Source organism: Sander lucioperca, chromosome 12 (genome assembly GCF_008315115.2).
Source record: "Sander lucioperca isolate FBNREF2018 chromosome 12, SLUC_FBN_1.2, whole genome shotgun sequence".
Classification (NCBI taxonomy): Eukaryota; Metazoa; Chordata; class Actinopteri; order Perciformes; family Percidae; genus Sander; species Sander lucioperca.
In genome coordinates this window covers 21,727,007-21,742,758 of record NC_050184.1, presented here as the reverse complement: position 1 = coordinate 21,742,758, position 15,752 = coordinate 21,727,007, and the positions used below count along the sequence as shown (strand labels likewise).

General features: G+C 42.7%; 2 protein-coding genes across 7 annotated transcripts in view; both read left to right on the top strand.

Moving 5' to 3' along the window:
- LOC116059182 overlaps positions 1-4,578 on the top strand; it is a 27,013-nt gene extending 22,435 nt beyond the window's left edge. Inside the window, exons 1-4 of one of the 4 annotated variants that reach the window (XM_031312139.2) lie at positions 1-542; positions 1,536-1,601; positions 1,695-1,849; positions 4,370-4,578. The exon at positions 1-542 is cut by the window's left edge and continues 77 nt beyond it. In XM_031312139.2, coding sequence (XP_031167999.1) covers positions 87-542; positions 1,536-1,601; positions 1,695-1,829 — 657 coding nt within the window. In that variant the 5' untranslated portion in view covers positions 1-86 and the 3' untranslated portion in view covers positions 1,830-1,849; positions 4,370-4,578. Of the gene's footprint in view, positions 543-1,535; positions 1,850-4,369 lie in introns of all 4 variants that reach the window. The other 3 variants (XM_031312138.2, XM_031312136.2, XR_004107238.2) reach the window with 3 other exon arrangements.
- A 4,727-nt stretch (positions 4,579-9,305) lies between these two features.
- On the top strand, positions 9,306-13,229 carry LOC116059179. Of its 3 annotated transcripts, none has more exons than XM_031312133.2 (4): positions 9,307-10,024; positions 11,858-12,160; positions 12,410-12,442; positions 12,488-12,755. In XM_031312133.2, the coding sequence occupies exons 1-4, from the start codon at positions 9,542-9,544 to the stop codon at positions 12,734-12,736; spliced, it is 1,068 nt and encodes a 355-aa protein (XP_031167993.1). In that variant the 5' UTR covers positions 9,307-9,541; the 3' UTR covers positions 12,737-12,755. The 3 variants fall into 3 exon arrangements, with proteins under 3 accessions (XP_031167991.1, XP_031167993.1, XP_031167994.1); XM_031312134.2 differs by lacking the exon at positions 12,488-12,755 and adding an exon at positions 12,788-13,229 and having other exon boundaries at positions 9,329-10,024; positions 12,410-12,487; XM_031312131.2 differs by having other exon boundaries at positions 9,306-10,024; positions 12,410-12,755.
- Positions 13,230-15,752: the final 2,523 nt, after the last annotated feature.

Genomic DNA, 15,752 nt, shown 5'->3' with positions numbered 1-15,752 from the left:
GAAATGTGCCGAGTCAGGAACATGTTGGTTTATGTTCAGACGGTCCGAGCTGCAGACTGTCAGTCGATGCCAACTGCACTGCAGAGATGGAGAACAGACGTATACATCTGGCTTGTGGAAGTTTCTGCACCTACATCGCAGTCATCGCCGTTTTCATCCTGTTTGGCAGAGACTTTGAATGCACCTGCCAACCACAAGTCTTGGACTGCAACGTGTACCTGTATCTGCCAGCTTTTATAGTTTACCTGTTGATTCTGTGGACAGACGGCTCGTTTCGGAGCGTCTACAGACTCCTGTGCAGAGGTGTGCCCCGAGGCACACACACCCACACCTGCAGTTTTTGGGGTTCTTTATTCTATCACATTTTCAAGGCAGCGTTCATCGGCCTGCTGTGGGTTGTCGTGGTTTTAATCGATGGAGACTGGTACGTCTGCTGTCAGAACGATCGCTCTGAACAACAGAGACAGTTGGCCTGCAAAGCCGTGGGGAGGATCACTGAAGAGGAACGAGTAACCATCGCTAAACTGAGGAACATGTCCAGGGTGAGCCGTTTATATTGGTGTTTATTATTGGTGTTGTCGTCCCGTCGACCTGCAACTTTTAGTTTTTCTGAGTCAAAGTTTTAAATGAAAAACCTTTTATCAACGTTTTGGTCGTCTTTTTTCGACACTTTTGTGGCTTACCCTGATGTTTTTGACACTTTTTTCAACATTTGTCGACTTTTTCTGAGCCTTTTGAAGTGGGTTCCCAAATTTGTAAAGCCTTATTTTTTTTTTTTTACATTTGTCACTTTTTTTGTCACTTTTTTGACTTTTTTGTCATTTTTTTTTAAAGTTCTTTTATCAATTGTTTTTTTCTCCAAATGCTATAACTAACTAAAAAACCCAAATTCAATGAAAGTAGTGACCTGATCATTTATTTAACTTGTGAAGACTATTGTAAGGAACCATCCACGTTATTTTGTTTTAAAATTTGTTTGAAAGAAACCCAAATTTCTGATATAGAAACTTTTTGAAACTGGGTCAGATTTGACCCGAGGACACCAGGAGGGTTAAAGGGCTGAGTATCACTTCAACTGTCACAATTCTCCTTATACTTTTCCCATTTGAACATTTTGAAATTCTCTAAAAATAAATATTATAAAAAATATATTTAAATGTTGTCTGAATGAGTTTAGCCCGTGTGTGTGTGTGTGTGTGTGTCTGTGTGTGTGTGTCTTTGTGCATGTGTGTCTATGTGTGTATGTGTGTGTGTGTATCTGTGTGTGTGTGTGTGTGTGTGTGTGTGTCTGTCTGTGTGTGTGTGTGTGTGTGTGTGTGTGTGTGTGTGTGTGTGTGCATCTGTGTGTGTGTGTGCCCGTTAAGTGATGCAATAATCCATATTATCCATGGTGAAAAGGTCGATTTTTAAAATATCAATATCTAGATTGGATTTTTTTTCAATATTAGGTTAATACATAAATTGTGTGTATTAACCTAAAGGAAATGATGATGATGAAGTGATAATCTAATCTTTTACTGTTGTTTCTCTTGCAGGTTTTTGGCTCCTTTCTCTTCTTGGTTATCGTTTGTGTGCCATTCCTGATGGCGTATTTCAGATGGATGATATCTTCCAGAAGGAAACTGTATGAGAAACTGATGTTAGAGGAGGAGGAAAAGGTGCTGAAGGAGGTTCTGAGGAAATCAGCCAAAGAGACGCTGAGCAGAGCGATCGAGGACAGAGTACGAAGGAACCGATGGGAGGAGTGTTGCAATGTGGCTGCAGATCTGATTACATCTGAAGAGAACTTTCCTGAACACGAGGAGCAACAACAAACAGGGGAAACATGAGACCAGGTGAGTTACAGCAGGTAATCTCACAGTATTTACTCAGCTAATCAGTGTTGTAGTCAAGACCAAGACCTGGGTCACGTTCAGCCCCGACAACACGCAGCAGCAGGTTATTTAAACAGAAACAGGGGTTCACTCTGCCTTTTTATTACCACGAGTTTACAGTCACGTCTCTGCTGATTGGCTATCACCTGGGACACAGTATACGAGAGACACGCCCACCAAACCAGAGAAAACAGAACTCAAAGCCGTTGCGCACCATTCAGAGGAAACATGTCCTTCAACCGGAGCTGCATCTCATGTCACTTCAACGGACTCCTCGACTCCTCCACTTGCCTCCTGTCCTCACGTCTTAGTCCCTCCCACCGAGGAGGAACGGGAGAGACGCGAGGAAATCATCGGAGGAGAGAGGCAACGAGGAAATGTGTTTTAGAGGGAAGAGACGTCCTTTCCCCTGAAGGGTAACGTGAATTCGTCAGCCTATAGCTCCTCTGTGATCCCTCCTCGATGCTCCCTCTTCGACGCTCCCTCTTCGACGCTCCCTCTTCGACGCTCCCTCTTCGACGCTCCCTCTTCGACGCTCCCTCCTCGACGCTCCCTCTTCGACGCTCCCTCCTCGACGCTCCCTCTTCGACGCTCCCTCCTCGACGCTCCTTCCTCGACGCTCCCTCTTCGACGCTCCCTCCTCGACGCTCCCTCTTCGACGCTCCCTCCTCGACGCTCCCTCCTCGACGCTCCCTCCTCGACGCTCCCTCTTCGACGCTCCCTCTTCGACGCTCCCTCCTCTACGCTCCCTCTTCGACGCGCCCTCCTCGACGCTCCCTCCTCGACGCTCCCTCTTCGACGCTCCCTCTTCGACGCTCCCTCTTCGACGCGCCCTCCTCGACGCTCCCTCCTCGACGCTCCCTCTTCGACGCTCCCTCTTCGACGCTCCCTCTTCGACGCGCCCTCCTCGACGCTCCCTCCTCGACGCTCCCTCCTCGACGCTCCCTCCTCGACGCTCCCTCCTCGACGCTCCCTCTTCGACGCGCCCTCCTCGACGCTCCCTCCTCGACGCTCCCTCTTCGACGCTCCCTCTTCGACGCTCCCTCTTCGACGCTCCCTCTTCGACGCTCCCTCCTCGATGCTCCCTCTTCGATGCTCCCTCTTCGATGCTCCCTCCTCGATGCTCCCTCTTCGATGCTCCCTCTTCGACGCTCCCTCCTCGACGCTCCCTCTTCGACGCTCCCTCTTCGACGCTCCCTCTTCGACGCTCCCTCTTCGACGCTCCCTCTTCGATGCTCCCTCCTCGATGCTCCCTCTTCGATGCTCCCTCTTCGATGCTCCCTCCTCGATGCTGTATACTGTATTTATATTACTATACTATATTATACCTGAGTGTGACCTAATGAGGGGACGTTACCGTTTTCCAGGGATTATTTTAAATTGTTTCAAAGTTTCCAAAGTCCAAAATTCATAATCTAAAAATGAAATAATAAAGAAATAAATGAATGATGTTCTTTGACTTTAATATGAATCAGCAGATGACGGCTCCGCTGGAGACTGTAAAACAGCTTCATCATCAAACAACAAAACCAGTTTATGGTTTTACATGTCTTTGTCATTTTTTTTTTAGATTTGTGACACTTTTTTTCTGAGGTTTTTGTCATTTCTTCCAACATATTTGTCATTTTTTCCTATTAACTTTAACTTTTCTTTACTCATTTTGACTGCCGATCCTCAAACAAAGCTTCTAAACTTCTTCATTATTATTCACCTTTTGTCAAGATTTCAGCTGTTTATGTCGCTTTATGTTCCTTTTTGTCACTTTTGTTTTACTTTTCTGTCCCTTTTTCCAACATATTTGTCATTGTTTCCTACTATTTTTGACTTTTTGGACTGCTGGCCCTATCTTCAGAACATGTCGTTTTTTGTTTCCTTTTTTTGGGGTCATTTTTTTAACCCTTTACCTCATTTTTTGTCGTTTTTATCCCCAACATATTTGGCCTTTTTCTCACATATATAGCCTACAGCATATGTATCAGAGGACCATCTTCATTCTCCCATCTTAACGTGTGAAATCTTATTCATCATCTTTCCTCTTCTCTGTGAGATTTAACAGACTGTAGTTTCTCCAGAGAACACTGGAGGGAGCCACCTTTACTCTGAAATATTATTACATAACCTCCAGTTCTCTACAGGATTTACACTCTGGAGACTTTAAAATGTTTGTATTTTTTACTCAACTTTTCATCTTTATATTTCTTCTCTTTTTGTAAAGTGTGAAACAACTTCTTTCCATTATTTCTTCCAGCACTGTCTTCATTTAATTCTTAAATTTCTAAATTAAACTCCCAGATCTTTAAATATAGAGAACAGATCATGTAGATGAAATGTCTCAATGATCAGTTTCTACAACTTTTACTTTGACCTGACTACATGTTATTCACATTTTAAAAGTAATGGAGTATTTCTCATGTTGCTGTATTGATACTTTTACTCAAACAGAAGATTTAAGGGCTTCTAACCTCACCTGCCATCTTCTTTTTCTTCTTTTTCAGAGCGTGAAACCTCCACGAGAAGCAGAACGAGACTAAATGCTGATTATGTTCGACAGATGTGACGTCTGAGCCCAAAGAATCAAACCCAGCTGTTTACTGGCTCACATGTAGGTATGAGGATTAGGGATGCACCGATACCGACGCCAGTATCGTTCTGATGCCGTGCGCATGTACTCGTACTTGTAATCATAAAGTTACTCTAACTAAGACACTACCAACTAAGAAAGGCAACATCAAAAGGAAATGTCTTCAATCTTGATTTAAAAGAACTGAGAGTTGCGGCAGACCTGCAGTTTTCTGGGAGTTTGTTCCAGATATGTGGAGCATGAAAACTGAACGCTGCTTAGTGATTTATAAACCAGCAAAAGTATTTTGAAATCAATTCTTTGAGGCACTGGAAGCCAGTGTAGAGACTTCAGAACTGGAGTGATGTGATCCACTTTCTTGGTCTTAGTGAGGACTGGAGCAGCAGCGTTCTGAATCAGCTGCAGCTGTCTGAGTGATTTTTTTAGGGAGACCTGTAAAGACTCCGTTACAGTAGTCTAGTCTACTGAAGATAAAAGCATGGACAAGTTTTTCCAAGTCTTGCTGAGACATAAGTCCTTTAACCCTTGATATATTTTTAAGGTGGTAATAGGCTGACTTTTAATTGTCTTAATGTGGCTGTTAAAATTCAGGTCTGAGTCCATGACTACACCAAGATTTCTGGCTTTGTCTGTTGTCTGTTGTTTTCATAGCAACGTGATGTTACCTTCTCAGAGGAAGAGAAGCAATAACAGTCTCACACTGAGAGGAAGGCTGTTCCAAAGCCGGGGGGGGTCGTAACAGGAAACACACCGTCACCCTTTCAGTCTGGTTGAACATCTATAAGATTATGATCAGCTGATCGTAGGGGCCTGGTGGGGCTATAAGGGGTTAAAAGCTCTTTAATGTGATCTGGAGCCAGACCATGGGTGGCCTTGTATGTAATTAATAACACTTTAAAATGTATTCTGAACTTAATGGGCAACAGGACAGTGACTTTGTGATAAAGCACATCAGCAGCCTTTAAAAAGTAAACATGAAGAAAGACATATTTCAATCTGTTCCGTCTACATGTGGTCTCTCTACGCGGCGCTGTTTTAACAACTACTGTGCTACTTTAACTTTGTACTTTTTTAGTAACAAGCTAAAATGAAAGCTGTCGGTCTGTAGCCTAACTGTTTATAGTTTGCCACGAGTCTTTAAATTGGGACAACATCTTGTGAACTCAGCTGCTAGGTAAACAAACCCTCCTCTCTGCTGGAGCCCTAAACCCACATGGCTACTTCATATGTATATGAATGACATCATCAGACTTTGCGTTCTGCGTTCTTTCTAAACATGACTCAGTATTTTGAATGATATGGTTTATTTTATTGACACTAGCTCAGTGAAATGTCCGGCCCCTGGGCACTGAGCGTTGAACAGAATAAAGTTCTAGTTGACAACAATATCAGAGCTGTGTGTCTGAAAACACCCTCAGACCCCAGAGGGATCATTACAGTAAGTACTAATATTGGTACTCAGTATCGGCGAGTACCCAAATGTAAGTATTGGAACTTGGTTTTTAAAAAAGCGATATCGGTGCATCCCTACAAATGATGATTTAGATTTGCTTAGTTTAAAAAGTTGTTTTGTGTTCTGAGTCTTCATGAAAAAAAAAACAATCATGCAGAACAATTGAATTGTTCTTTGTTTTGTAATTCTTAAATCAGCATTTAATGTACACAATGTTTAATAAGAAATCATCCGTTTCATTTTGTTTTCAAACGATATTCCAAAAATATTCTCTTGTGATCACAGATATATCATGTTTTGTATCATGTATATACAGATGTATCATGTTTTACTGAAACATAAATCCTCTGATTATTATTGCTGTTCTGTCAAATAATAAAGTACATTTAAGTAGTAATATCTACTGATAGTGATGTTTTCAGCTACTCATTTCACATATTATAGACTTTATACTTTTATACTATTTTGGTTTTCTTTTACAGTTTGTGTACCAAGAATTCTCTGAACCAAGTCATTATTTCAATTTATTAGTTCAATCATTTCATAGATGAGAGGTATATTATTGTGTTTTGGTAATTGAACCAACAGGCCCGTAGCTTCAGTGAGAAACTAAAAGCTGTTCACACAGTGTGACCTGCAGAGCTGGAGGAGCTGACACCTGCAGAATAGAAAGTATTCAGCTCACAACGCTGGCATGAAACGACCACAACAACATGTGGTTTCTCTTTCTCAGGCCGACTCTTTCGTTCTTGAGCTGCGTCTCTCATCAGTAACCTGTTTACATCCTGTCACTGCAGCGCTGCTCACCTTCATGTCTCTACTTCACAGTTTTAAAATTCACTGAAACTAAACAAAGAAAATATTGAAGCTCTTCTGAAAAATGAGTTGTGGAGGGAAACTTTTGTCATGCATTTATTATGATCTATGCATTCATTTTCACTATGTAATTATTAGAACATAAAAAACTAAGCATCAGTTACAGAGAATGAGCTAAGTCTAACATTAGCGGTCTGCTGACCCACTGCTGCTGGGTCTAACGTTAGCGGTCTGCTGACCCACTGCTGCTGGGTCTAACGTTAGCGGTCTACTGACCCACTGCTGCTGGGTCTAACGTTAGCGGTCTGCTGACCCACTGCTGCTGGGTCTAATGTTAGCGGTCCGCTGACCCACTGCTGCTGGGTCTAACGTTAGGGGTCCGCTGACCCACTGCTGCTGGGTCTAATGTTAGCGGTCTGCTGACCCACTGCTGCTGGGTCTAATGTTAGCGGTCTGCTGACCCACTGCTGCTGGGTCTAATGTTAGCGGTCTGCTGACCCACTGCTGCTGGGTCTAATGTTAGCGGTCTGCTGACCCACTGCTGCTGGGTCTAATGTTAGCGGTCTGCTGACCCACTGCTGCTGGGTCTAACGTTAGCGGTCTGCTGACCCACTGCTGCTGGGTCTAATGTTAGCGGTCTGCTGACCCACTGCTGCTGGGTCTAATGTTAGCGGTCTGCTGACCCACTGCTGCTGGGTCTAACGTTAGGGGTCCGCTGACCCACTGCTGCTGGGTCTAACGTTAGCGGTCTACTGACCCACTGTTGCTGGGTCTAACGTTAGCGGTCTGCTGACCCACTGCTGCTGGGTCTAACGTTAGCGGTCTGCTGACCCACTGCTGCTGGGTCTAACGTTAGGGGTCCGCTGACCCACTGCTGCTGGGTCTAACATTAGCGGTCCGCTGACCCACTGCTGCTGGGTCTAACGTTAGCGGTCTGCTGACCCACTGCTGCTGGGTCTAACGTTAGCGGTCTACTGACCCACTGCTGCTGGGTCTAACGTTAGCGGTCTGCTGACCCACTGCTGCTGGGTCTAATGTTAGCGGTCCGCTGACCCACTGCTGCTGGGTCTAACGTTAGGGGTCCGCTGACCCACTGCTGCTGGGTCTAATGTTAGCGGTCCGCTGACCCACTGCTGCTGGGTCTAATGTTAGCGGTCTGCTGACCCACTGCTGCTGGGTCTAATGTTAGCGGTCTGCTGACCCACTGCTGCTGGGTCTAATGTTAGCGGTCTGCTGACCCACTGCTGCTGGGTCTAATGTTAGCGGTCTGCTGACCCACTGCTGCTGGGTCTAACGTTAGCGGTCTGCTGACCCACTGCTGCTGGGTCTAATGTTAGCGGTCTGCTGACCCACTGCTGCTGGGTCTAATGTTAGCGGTCTGCTGACCCACTGCTGCTGGGTCTAATGTTAGCGGTCTGCTGACCCACTGCTGCTGGGTCTAACGTTAGGGGTCCGCTGACCCACTGCTGCTGGGTCTAACGTTAGCGGTCTACTGACCCACTGTTGCTGGGTCTAACGTTAGCGGTCTGCTGACCCACTGCTGCTGGGTCTAACGTTAGCGGTCTGCTGACCCACTGCTGCTGGGTCTAACGTTAGGGGTCCGCTGACCCACTGCTGCTGGGTCTAACGTTAGCGGTCTACTGACCCACTGCTGCTGGGTCTAACGTTAGCGGTCTGCTGACCCACTGCTGCTGGGTCTAACTGTCCCTGCAACTCCGAGAACATCTCCCGAGCTGGGTCGGGCGGCTCTCCTCCCAGCGAGCTGCGACAGTTTACGGCTCCACTGAAGCATATTGTCACTATGACATCTAACAACAATCGCCATTTTGTTGTGTACCAATCAAATGACCACGGGAAACAGTTCAGTGGCCTTTCTATCCATTTTACCTCTATGGTAGTAACATACAGTGTATTAGCACTTCTGTCTTATTTGTGTCTCACTAAATCAGTCGTACACACAGTCCTGTCCAACTTCTATCTGTGGACATGTTGCTACTCTGTGTGCACAAAAAACAGTGTAATGCGTTGTTATCAACTGTTCTAATCATTTATTTCAAATCATTAAAACACAGCTTCAGAAGGTATAATGGTCATATGTAGGCTGCATGAAATGGGGAACCCCAAATAAGCTACTAAAAGCTTTTCAGAGCGGGCCTGATAATAATCATACAACAGAGAATATTTAGACACTAAATTAATTTACATTAATTTACAATCAACAAAACACAAACACATACCACAAAATACAGACAATCCCAGTTCAAATATAACATTTAAGAAATATTCACCAATAACGTTATAAGCAATTTTTCCTTCAGACTTTTCTTAAAGATATATAGCCTACACATAATGGAACTGTGTATAGGCGCTGACTTGGGTTAAACTATCTCATACATACGAGATAAACTTAGGTTTTGGCCAACAATGGTCAAAAAAAAAAAGAATTTCCGCCTTGTCTTTCAGGGCTTCCGTAGCTTTGCTTTATTCATTTTTTTGTATACTGTATCTCTATTTAAAAAATGCTGAAGAGCCACAATCACTCCCCAAATGTGAGCGTTGTGTTGCATTTGTGTTCACAGGGGTAAAAGATCAGAGACAGAAGCAGGAAATACTAGCACAAGAAACAAAAGGTTCCAATTCCTTCGAATGAAAACCTGAAGGCAAAAAAAACACCCAACATTTGAAATCTTACTCGAGTACTTGCAGATCTAAAACCATGTAGTGGCTTTCTTGCATAAACAGGAAAAGCATGGTTTCATGTTGGTATATCTAGAGGTAGCAAGAAAACCCTGAGCAGATTCAGACTTTGCAGCAAAGATGAAGAACTTCCTGCCAAAGTTCGCTCTCAAAAAACTCAGCACCTACGTCGCAGTGATTGTGATTTTTGTGCACAATGTTGTGCTTGACAAAGATTTGGAGTGCTCATGCAAACGACAAGCTCTTGACTGCAATTACTACATGATTATGCCGTTCTTTATTATATTTGTTTTACAACTCTGGACGGACAGAACATTTCTGAGAGCCTGGAAGTATACCTGCGCCTGTACATGTATGTGTACAGATGACTGCAAGAAAGACTTTAAAACACGTTGCAAACTGTTCAGCATTTTAGTTTATCACATTGTCAAGGCCGTGTTGGTAGGTCTGCTGTGGGTTACCTCTGTGTTCATTGATGGAGACTGGTATGTTTGCTGTCAGAATGATCATTCTGAACAACAGGCTCAGTTAGCCTGCAAAAACAAAGACAACCTGACAGCTGAGGAAAAGGCGATCATCGCTGAACTGAAAAACCATTCAATGGTGAGTTTGTTTTGCTTTCTACACATCATGTCAGTCTGTAATTGTAAATTTCTTTTATTCATCTGAGTTTATTATCTTGTGTTCTTTGGATTATTCTTTTAAGATGATGTGATCATATAAAGAAGTTATATTGGGGAAATGGGAATGGGGGGTAAAATTGTTCTAAAACCAGAACACAACAAATGTTGAGGATGACTTATTTTCACTCCTGCCGTCTAAAGTGAGGCAAAAACTGTCCAGTGTTTCTGTTTTTAAGTCCCATTACATAGGTAGGGCTGCTGCATTGATTTGCTGCTCCATTCAGAGTGACTGAGGCGAAATGACACAAAATTATTATTATTTTAAAACCCTCAAAGATTCAGAGCTTTAGAGGAAACATTACGGGCTGTAGACCCAGAAGCTCCACCCCTGATCCAAGACCAGGGGCCTCATTTATAAAACCATGCGTAAATTTCCGTCAGTATTGGAAACATAGAAAGTGCGTACGCACAGAAATATTCTGATTCATAAAACAGTGCGCATCGTACGCTGGTTGCCCTTTATATATCACAATCAACTCTAAATGTGGCACAGCTTTGGCTTCATGTCTCGCCCACAGTTCCCCTAAATAGTCAATGGAATGCCCCAAATTAATATTCATCCATACATGGTGACATCATGTGCAGAGAGGAAAATAAAACAAAAGACTTTCACTCGATATGAAGTTGTAGTTCTTGTTAAAGAGGAAAAAATGTTTGGAGGGCACAGTGTGGGCATTATTAATGCCAAAAACGCTGTAGAGTGACATGTTGTAGATGCATTTAATGCAACTGCCCCAGAAAAATAAAAATAAATGGTCCGATATTAAAGTTGATGCAAAAAAGGGGTCCATCGCTACACAGAGAAAGTGTTTTTGCGAAGGGATGCCAGAGCTGACCCTCCTTGAAGTGGCACCGGCACGGCGTGGTTTCTCCGAGTGGTCCTCTCTGTAACTCCCAAAGCAGCACAGAGATCCAACAAGACAGCTCAAGGCAGTCGAAACCGGCTCTGAGCCCACTCATCCTCGTTTGCCAACAAGTCTTCTTGCTGTCTGTCTCCATTTGCCACATCTCCCAACAGTGCAAAACCAGACAATGTGCGTCATTAAGCTTGGCATGCCTTTTTATACCCATCAATTTGATTTTATCTTAAAAGCTGACGGAATTATTAGGTGTCGGAATTAATCTATTATTCAAATGCGCAAGAGCATGTAATTAGTAAAACTTTATTTCTATTGCACCTGGTTAAAACATGCTTTAGACCTACAATAAAAACAAACATTTAAAACACAACAAAAATAAATAATATAATCTAAAGCCTTAAAAATAAACACTGTATAAAACACTGATACTGTATATGATGACCATATTAAAACCATATGCTCTGCCAGACGGAAAATGGCTTAGTTAATTCTTCATATTATTAATGAGAGGCAATATTTCGATGTATTTTACACAATGGTCTCAGTTTCCCGTGTTTAATCCATCTGACGTTGGTGTCGCCGTTTCTCATTTCACCTGTTTCTGTGCGTATGCCGGGGTCAGAGTGTCTGTGGAGGAACGCCCATTTTCCCATCAAGTTTGCTTTTTAGAAAAGCTTTGCTTTTGAACGCCACATTTATAAATGAGGCCCCAGGACTAGTCAAGATGGAGTCTATATGAGAAGCTCTTGTTATGAATCTGTTAAATAGTTTATAAAGGTCTTTCAGAGAAAACTCTTGATATTAAAGTTCCAGAATAGGGTTTTATTGCAACTACAGCTGTTTCTCAGCTTCTGTGGTGATAATATACCCATATTTGTTCCCTTTTTTTTCAGGTTATCGGCATGTCTCTGCTCTTTTGTACCCTGTTCCTGGCTGCCTTGATATCATCATTTGGACGGATGACATGCTGTAAGGATTCAAGTTGTTGCAACAGAAATATTCTGTACTACAAAGTGATTTTGGATGAGGAGGAAAATGTGCTGAAAGAGATTTTGACAAAAGCGGCAAAAGAAAAGTTGACTGACGCAGTCAAGTTGAAAATGGGTGAACCCAAGTGGCAAAAATGTTTTGATGTTGCTAAAGAACTGATTGAACAACCCACTGCACCTACATTTCCAGAAGCAGCCGGAAACCAGGTAAAGAACCAACATCTGTTAACTCTGTGTCTTTCTTTGTCATTTTATTTTAATTATTAGCAGCTTTATGAGTCCACTTTCTTCCAGACTGAAATCTCTGTTGGATGGATTGTGACGAAATGTGGTTCATCATTTATGTTCCCCTCAGGATGAACATTGATGAATGGGTGTATTTAGAAAAGAACAGAGAAAGGATTATATGAAAACAACTTCATGTCTTCCAAACTCACTGTATGGAACTCTTTGCAGGAGCACATTCCTCTTGAACAACGGAGATCAGAGGTTCAAAGGCCAGAGGATCGGAGGCCAGAGGATCGGCAGCCAGAGGATCGGAGGCCAGAGGAACCAGAGGATCGGCGGCCAGAGGCTCGGAGGCCAGAGGATCGGCGGCCAGAGGCTCGGAGGCCAGAGGATCGGCGGCCAGAGGATCGGAGGCCAGAGGCTCGGAGGCCAGAGGTAAATCCATTTAACCATCACCAAACTGTAGTCTGTGTAACTCTTATCAGATCAGTTTTCCACATTGACTGTCCAGATTTATACATCTTATTGTATAATTATTTTTCCAAATTAAAGTAAAAGCAATTTCCACTACTTCAACTACCACCAAACAAATGGTGTTTTCTTCAAACAGGTGTCTCCTCTTTTAACGGCGGCGGAGCAGGAGAGAACGGAGGAGAATCCTGATTCATCTGACGCTCGCTTATAAAGATGGATCTTTTCTGATCATTTTTTTTACCCAACACAACATACTGGAAAGAAATGTTGTATTGAGCTCAACAGTTTTTTTACCTAATCATTTAAACAGGGGAAATCTTCGGTTTGTTCTGCTAGATCTAAGTGCTTCATTTGATACCATTGACCTTTCTCTTTTACTGGTACGTCTCGAAGACTGCGTTGGCCTCTCCGGTTCAGTTATAAGTGGTTTTATTCCTACTTACAAGAGAGATCTTTTAGTGCGGCTATCGGTAACTCACAGCCATCCTCTGTGAGCATAAAGTGAGTATCTATCAATATGCTGATGACACTGAATTGTACCTCTCTTTTAACCAAAAGGACCTTTTATCAAATTAATTCACTCGACAACTATATCTTTAACCTTAAACACAGGATGGCTCAGATCGTCCTGCAGCTAAAAGTAGATTAGGAGGGAGGGAGAGAGGGAGAGGAAGAAAGAGAGGCCGTGGGTGTCAATGAGGACCACGGCAACTGGTGCTACTACAATCTAAGGAAATCTGCAAGGAAAGCAGGAGGGGAATAAGCTAAGAGTTGAATATAAGAATATTATTAGTGTGCTTTTACAGGGGCCTTGGCCTGAATTCACGGTTATCTTTCTATGGCATAACTTTTTTTCTATTGATTATTTTATATTTTATTTTACTTATTATCTTGTGTAACTCCTTGCTTAATGCTGTATAACTTTTACATTGTTTTATGATGCTTCGTCTGCCATTTTATTTGTGTGGTTAAGCAAATGTAACTTTGTTTTGAAAAGTGCTATACGAATAAAGTTTATTATTTCCTTAAACTATAGCTCAATTTTAAAAAACAAAAAACAAAAATTATTCAGCTTTTTGTCAAAAACGCCACAAAGCCATATTTTTTTCTTTCCACCAAAACGAACTTCAGCTTTCTCGGTCACACTCAGGAAGTTATTACTTCAATTGACTACGTTTACCATCAACACTGCTAAAAAAAATTCCCAAATCTTTGCTCTGAGGGGCTTCATACTGACATTAAGAGGAGAACATGACTCACCTTGTTGATCCTCAAGATTCCTTTAGTTGTGTGAAATGTAAAGTAAAAAAAAGTTTATTTTCTCCTACAATTTGTGTACAGGGATTTCTCTGAACCAAGTCATAATACATTTCATAGATGAGACGTAAAGCAGTTGTTTGGTCTGATGAAACCAACAGGTCCCTGTGCAACCAAGTCCTAATCATTTCATAGATGAGAGGTATATTATTGTGGTTTTGGTAATTGAACCAACAGGCCGGTAGCTTCAGTGAGAAACTAAAAGCTGTTCACACAGTGTGACCTGCAGAGCTGGAGGAGCTGACACCTGCAGAATAGAAAGTATTCAGCTCACAACGCTGGCATGAAACGACCACAACAACATGTGGTTTCTCTTTCTCAGGCCGACTCTTTCCTTCTTGAGCTGCGTCTCTCATCAGTAACCTGTTTCCATCCTGTCACTGCAGCGCTGCTCACCTTCATGTCTCTACTTCACAGTTTTAAAATTCACTGAAACTAAACAAAGAAAACATTGAAGCTCTTCTGAAATGAATTTTCGTGGGAATCATTTAATTTCTCTCTAATTTTCACTATAAAATGACAAACAGCCTATTTTGGTAAAAGTATCAACCTATCAGATGCGTAACTATCGGTAAGCAGGGTATGCAGTGCTTACGGGCCCGGACCAATCAGGGGCCCGCGTGACTGGAAGATATTGATTGACAGCCGGGGCCCCTTATCACATTTTCATTACTCGCGACAATCCCAGCAGTCCCACTCCACGTGCACTCTGAGAGCCAGTGACCAAGCAGGAGTGAGAGCGGGTCAAATTGATTTCCTTGTTTCTGATATGAAAACGAGACCGTGGACGAGACACGTGTGTGACTCGAACATCTCACATTTACCAACAAAGCATACAGCGAAAGACCGCGCAATGCATTACACCGTCCTGCCAACCTGTATACATTTTAACATCAATGTACGCTGTTTTTTCACTATAAAGTCGCTGAAAGCGGCTGCTCTTTCCTGTCGGCTCTCTGCAGCGGGCGGGGTTGCTCAGTTCAACCCACATCTGACACGCGCACACACACAAACACACACGATGGATGCAGGAAAAACCGCAGATGAGATGTACAGGATGACTTAAATTGAGGACAGCTACGTTATTGTAAGTGCAATAAGCTAAAGTCCAATAAGTACTTTATCAAACCATATGAATGTGTCCCAGGCCAGGATAGGAAATTAACTAACAATGTAAAGATTAACAAGCCACTGACAATGACAGATATGTTCATATTTGATTCATTCAATAAATTATTATTTTTTGTCTTCAATCCACCAGCCATTTTCATATTATACCAACATTTGCAGCATCCTGAGCCTTTTTGGTTCCTAGGAAATCTCAGCCCAGAGTAATTAATTAATAATAATAATTATTATTCTCCCCAAAACAAGTTTCCTTTTTATTTTTTAAGAACTACAGGCTACAAAAAAAATGCAACTTTTTTTGCAACTTTCACTGTCTCTCACAACTTTATTGCAACAAACAAACAAAAGACATCACAACTTTTATCGCATTTTTTTACAAAAGCTCCTGTGAAATCAGGCATTTTGGGTCACAACAATCTCAAAACAGGCAGCGAAATCCTGGAGGGACTGCCCTTGTGTGTTTTTCATGTGTTATGGTGCACATTCACCAGTGTTTTTTTGTTGTTGTGGTGCGCGTAGGCTACTCCTGATTTTCATCTCTTATATGCTGTGTCTCTATGATCCTATCCTGTCCTATTGATGGTAGCCTACTCGTGGACATTGCTCCGTCATCACGTTCTGTAGTACGGGGGCCCGCCTTGATAATCCTGCT

What these genes read in the sequence shown, in the direction of transcription:
- LOC116059179 (XM_031312131.2), top strand. Translation starts at nt 9,542, where the DNA reads ATGAAGAACTTCCTGCCAAAGTTCGCTCTCAAAAAACTCAGCACCTAC. An exon ending in AACTGAAAAACCATTCAATG is followed by an intron (nt 10,025 to 11,857) that starts GTGAGTTTGTTT and finishes CTTTTTTTTCAG; the next exon opens with GTTATCGGCATGTCTCTGCT. An exon ending in CAGAAGCAGCCGGAAACCAG is followed by an intron (nt 12,161 to 12,409) that starts GTAAAGAACCAA and finishes AACTCTTTGCAG; the next exon opens with GAGCACATTCCTCTTGAACA.